Raw genomic sequence first — 6,000 nt, 5'->3', positions numbered from 1 at the left:
TTTGTATGCCGTGTCGGAACAAATGACAATTTGTCCAAAAATTGCATTTTTTCCTAACTATACAAACCTGAGGTCCTTTTACACATTGTCCACCTCATGCCACCCCTTCACTCTGCAGTTTTGCTTGGGCCAAAAGCAAAAAGTTGATTTTGTTTACCTCCCAGTCGCGCTCAAGCGCGCTGCCTGTTCGGACAAGCAGTTAAACTACCGAACCCCAACCCCTTGTTCGAAAGCTTACGAACCTATCCAGCTGCCGCTAGTACCTTCCTATTGTAAAAGGACCTCAGGTTTGTATAGTTAGGAAAAATGCAATTTTGGACAAATTGTCATTTTTTGAAAGTAAATTGTATTTTTCCTAACTATACAAACCTGAGGTCCTTTACATGTAGGCCCACCTCAGGATAAGCAGTTACTGCCTAACTACCTTGTTATAGACTTACGACCGAGTTCCAGCTGGCGCTGAAAGTAATTCCTTATGTAAAGGACCTCAGGTTTGTATAGATAGGAAAAATACAGTTTACTTTCGAAAATTGTGATTTTATGTATACTTACCAAGTAGTTACATGATCAAAGCCCTCCCTCATCCCCTCATATAGATGGTAGGGCTTAAACAACTGAAGTTCGTGCAGTGTTGGTTCCTCTCTCTCCCCTGACAGTAAGTGGGGGGTTATCACCTAAGCAAAACAAACCTAGCACAACCACGAATTTCAAAAATTCTAGCTGCCAACAGATTTAAAAACTATAGCTATGTAACTGCTTGGTAAGTATACATAAAATCTTATTTCATTATAAAAATGTCATATTTAGTATGAGTTGTGAAGCCTTTTGGCCTATTGTTGCAGCAGGGACGCTTTCTCTTGAACCAAATACTATGATAGTAACTTTGCTTTCTATCATATTGTTAGCAGTCAGGGAATCCCACTATGTACTATATGTATTGAATTCTGGGAACATGAAGGTATACATTGGTGTATAGGAGCACACCATATATGAAGGTGGTAGTTGTCTTTAGTGTTGGACTGTCTGTTATGGGCTTTTGACAAAGGCACAGGAGTCACTAGTACTCTACAAGATAGAGTTCTTTTTCCCTTTAAGGATCCTTTGACAAGTCTCACTATGAGGGCCTAACACCTGTTGTGGCTCCAACGTCTGGTGACAGTACGTACCTATAAGGATCACACAACAGGTAGGAATGTTGAAAAGCTTTTATTCTACTCATTAAAAAGCTTTTAGTTTGCTTGGCTGAACAATTGTTTCTCTGGCTGCACTAACCCACCATCCTCATTCAATATGGTAGTACGGTAGTCAGCTAACTTTAACATTAGGTAATTTTCATTCCATCTTAGTGGATGGTCACAAATTCTGTCAAGAACGTAAACATTCTATCGCCGGCCTGGTGGGGGAAACAGGTAATTACAGAGACAGTCCTAGCAGGTTAGCCATGCATTAATTATTCATTTCATCACAAAAATTTTCATTTTTTTTTGCCTTTCTATGGACTAATTTTTTTTTGAAGGTTTTTTTAAGGATTATTCATTTCATCACAAAAATTTTCATTTTTTTGCCTTTCTGTGGACTTATTTTTTTTTTAATGAGACAAACTGATGTGCTGTAGGCTCAAACTCCCAGTCAGCTCATTCTGTGACCATTTTGTATGTTTGTAGATTAAGCTGACCTTTTACCTACATGAGTTCATGATGACAGTGTCATCTTAGCCACCATAATCCCATGCAGTTTCCCACCTCTGCTATTTAGCCGCCACCCCCCCCCACCCCCACCCCCACCCCACCCCACCCCCATCCTCTCTGCCTGCTCAGCTTCTGATGAATCACTCAGATGGTGGCAGTGAATAAATGAGTGCCTGAGTTTAAAAAAGAAAATAAAACATAACAGAAGTGTAAGCTAACTATAAGAAATTGTTTAAAAGTTTGTTTAAGAAAATAAGATTTTAATTCATTTTGATTAAACAAAGTTATGTAAAAAGTTGATTTTGCTTTGCAAAGTTCATGTGTAATCTCAGCCTTTAGCTTGTGTATGCAAATGTACATGTGCACCATAATAAGGTAAACTGTGCCCTCATCCTTCTCTCCTCTCTCTCTCTCTCTCTCTCTCTCTTTCTCTCTCTCTGGTACCTACAGTGTTTTTATTTACAGGTCTTAAAACTTTTTTTAAATGAAGAATGTAGCTTCAGAGCTTTCCCTTACTCTGTAACAGCCTTTATCATAGAGAATATGCCATTAGAGAGTAGGAAACAGATTGAAAAATATATGTATCACTAAATTACTTTACTTATTAAGTTTAGAACTTTACTGCATTAAATAAATGTCAGTAAAACTACTGTGCCAAAGAGGTACTATAAGGAATTAATATTCCAGTGTGGAGTATAATTGTAAACATTTAGAAATATATAGTAACAAAGTTATACTAAATGGTGCAAAGGTGATGCTAAAACATTTTCTAAAGATGGTTGACATAAATCCACTACCAGTACTCTGTGCTTGAAATTTTGGTTAGGGGCTGACTCCTTGCTTATTGACGAATTCAGTTACAACCAAGTGATAAGAACATAACTGTGTCATTCACTGAGGATTGCATGTAGTGCTATGCATGTACTACAGTATTTGTATATGGGTTTCTTTATGTATGATAGTAACATTTCTTTACTTCTTTTACAGGAAAGACTCATAAACAATGATGAAGGAGATGATGAAGAGGACTTCTTTCTTAAGTAAGTACTTGTGTTTCTGTAAAATATACTGACCATTTTATTTTATGAAATTTTCCAATCCCAAAATTTTAACTAATTCATTGGTGGTGGTTAATTGGGGAATGAAGCAGCCATATTAAGGTAATTTCTCAATACTCTTTGAGCACATTGCTGTGGCTGATATAATCGGTTTGGCAGAAGTTCATGCTTATGTTAATTGTATGTATTTTCTTGTTTTCATCCAAGTGAAGTATTCTTACTAAAACATGGAAGGATGTTCAAAGAGTGTTGTAATTCTGGGTAACTTACAATTAGTGGACAAATCAAGCTGCAGAATAATGTTCTTTGAGAAAATAAGAGTGAGTTACGTGGTCATTTTGTCATGAGGTAGATTATGGAGATATTAGGAGGTTTACAAAAAAAAATATATTGCAGTACACTCCCTGAACACCTGAATTAGCCCTGGTCACTGACCAGCCCAGACTATATCCCCACAGATTCACCCAATTTTAACTGTCAGTGCTACCAACGCTGCAGGTAAAATCTAATCAAATGAGTTACTTGTGTTGCCATTGGCAACGCTGCTGCAAATACCGGCCACCAGAGGCCTGCCTCCTCTATTGTTTTCTGTTCGCTGTGCAGTTAGGACGTGTCTTCAACACGCAAATGTTTTTGGTCTTTAGCCTAATCCCCACATATATATATATGCCTTGGAATTCCGGATTACAACCTTGGCATTGTATTACAACTACGCTTCTGGTTTTTGCTCTGGTTTTTGATTGATTTAGGCCTTCTCCTGGTATTGACCCGGCTTGGACTGGACTAGAGATGGACAAGCTACATGAAGAAACGCCGTCAGCCAATATCTCTACGTCTGCCACGCCTTCCGAGCAAGTTGCTGGGGGAAATGTTGAAGCTCATCGGTTCTGCTCTGCATGCAAGCGGAGGATTAGTACCCTCAAATATGACAGACATTTCCTTATGTATTACTTGTAGGAAGGTTCAGTGCAGCGTCAGACAGAGATGTGAGGAGTGTAGACATAGGTCGTTAGGACAAATGGAGGATTACTAAAAACATGGGAAATCGCTAGCTTCTAGGATACATCAACACGATGTCATTTAACTACACTTCGCCTCAAGCAGAACTAAACTTGCATATTCATAAACTGTATACAGGCGGTCCCCGGGTTACGACAGGGGTTCCATTCTTAAGACGCGTCGTAACCCGAAAATCGTTGTAAGCCGGAACGACGTTCTTGAAAACATGTCCACAGGGAAAATTTCACTACTAATTTGCAATTTTTCTTAGGGCCGTATCTCTAAATTATCACTAATTTACTTTTTCATGTGCAACACTGTGTATTCACAAATTACTGTATATTTTCATTAAAATACAAGAAAGATTAGAGGAGAGAGAGAGAGAGAGAGAGAGAGAGAGAGAGAGAGAGAGAGAGAGAGAGAGAGAAATAACATCCTTAGGTTTCAATAGATTTAAATGAATGTCTGTAGGCAACTTTTTGCCCCCTCCATAAATACATATATTTTTCTCCAGAGAAGAGAGAAAGAGAGGGACTTGTGCAATTATGTTTGTCTGTCTATCATTCTTTTGCTGAAAGCGAGAGAGATAAAAGGAAGAAATAGAAACAACCAAATGTATGACAAGTATCTTGTGGAGAGAGAGAGAGAGAGAGAGAGAGAGAGAGAGAGGATAGAGAGAGAGAGAGAGTTGTTTAAAAGAGAGAAATGGAATGGATTATTGTATTTAAAATACTCAGATATGAATTTGTACTTATAGTATTTATTATTGGAAAATATTAATGATAAACTTATTACATACATGTCCATGAAAATGATCTCATCTCAGTAAGAGAGAGAGAGAGAGATTACATAAAACCATTAAATTCGTTGACCATTGTATGGCATTGTTAAGCTTGAGTGTCACTCGAGTTGAGGTGGGGAAATTGATTACAGAAAAGACAAAGGGAAGAATTTTCTTTTGAAATTATTTATCGTATTATTACTACTTCTATTATTATTATTATTATTTGAAAATATAATAAACAAGTGCATCTACCATAAAAATTCTCTCATCTCAGTAAGAAAGAGGAATTATCCTTACAAGTGAAATGGAAAGGTCATTTTCATCTCTTTAAAATACGACCATTATGAATTTTGTAATTAAGTTTTATTATTATTATTATTATTAAATAACTGAAATTATCAATAAACATTTTACATACTAGTACCATAAAAATTCTTTCATCTCAGTAAAAGAGAGAGAGAGAGAGAGAGAGAGAGAGAGAGAGAGAGAGAGAGAGAGAGAGAGAGAGAGAGTGTTTATCTCTCTTTGTTTATAACGCTTCCAGCGAAAGAGAGGGACGGAGTTACCACTATGACTCATTATTATCTTGTGTGGCAAAAGAGAGAGAGAGAGAGAGAGTTAACCTTAATTAAAAGTGACATGGATAGATTAGTACGTATTGTATTTCTTTAAAATACTATTACATATGAATTTGTATTACAGTTATTATTATTATTATTATTATTGTTATTATTATTATTATTATTATTATATTTGAAAGTATTAAAACAAATAGTACAAGTACATAAAAAATCTCGAGTCTCAGTAAATGAGAGAGAGAGAGAGAAGAGAGAGAGAGAGAGAGAGAGAGAGAGAGAGAGAGACCTGACCTTACCTTACAGGACCTTACCATCTTGTTCGGGTTGCCCCAGGTCCCTCAGTGTGAGGCACCTCTAATGTCTACCAGAGAGTTGCTAGTACATCTTCCGGTATATTTTGCATCTTCCAATCTTGGATGGTCTGGGATGCAGTTTAGATATTGTCGAGCTTATTCTTAAACACATCTACGCTCACTCCTGATATATTCCTCAGATGAGCTGGCAACGCATTGAATAGACGCTGCATTATCGATGCTGGTGCGTAGTGGATTAATGTTCCTGTGTGCTTTCCTTATTTTTCCTGGTATAGTTTGGGCACTATTAATCTACCTCTGCTTGCTCTTTCTGATATTTTTAGTTCCATGATATTTTCTGCTATTCCTTCTATCTGTTTCCATGCCTGAATTATCATGTAGCGTTCTCTTCTCCTTTCTAGACTATATAATTTTAAGAATTGTAGTCTTTCCAGTAGTCTAGGTCCTTAACTTCTTCTATTCTAGCTGTTAAAGACCTTTGTACACTCTCTATTTGTGCAATATCCTTTTGATAGTGTGGGTACCATCATCATATTGCAATATTCAAGTGGACTACGAACATATGTTTTATAAACGGCA

At 37.0% G+C, this 6,000-nt stretch overlaps 1 protein-coding gene across 2 annotated transcripts in view; it reads left to right on the top strand.

Annotated features, from left to right (window-relative positions):
• The window catches only part of LOC135195087 (vesicle-associated membrane protein 4-like), a 196,925-nt gene that overhangs the window by 132,716 nt on the left and 58,209 nt on the right, over positions 1–6,000 (top strand). For both annotated transcript variants that reach the window (XM_064221467.1, XM_064221466.1), the window contains exon 2: positions 2,676–2,728. In XM_064221467.1, coding sequence (XP_064077537.1) covers positions 2,676–2,728 — 53 coding nt within the window. The remainder of the gene's footprint in view (positions 1–2,675; positions 2,729–6,000) is intronic.

The sequence above is a fragment of the Macrobrachium nipponense genome, chromosome 15 (assembly GCF_015104395.2).
Source record: "Macrobrachium nipponense isolate FS-2020 chromosome 15, ASM1510439v2, whole genome shotgun sequence".
Classification (NCBI taxonomy): domain Eukaryota; kingdom Metazoa; phylum Arthropoda; class Malacostraca; order Decapoda; family Palaemonidae; genus Macrobrachium; species Macrobrachium nipponense.
The sequence above is the reverse complement of the archived record's forward strand: the minus strand, read 5'-3'. Positions and strand labels throughout refer to the sequence as shown.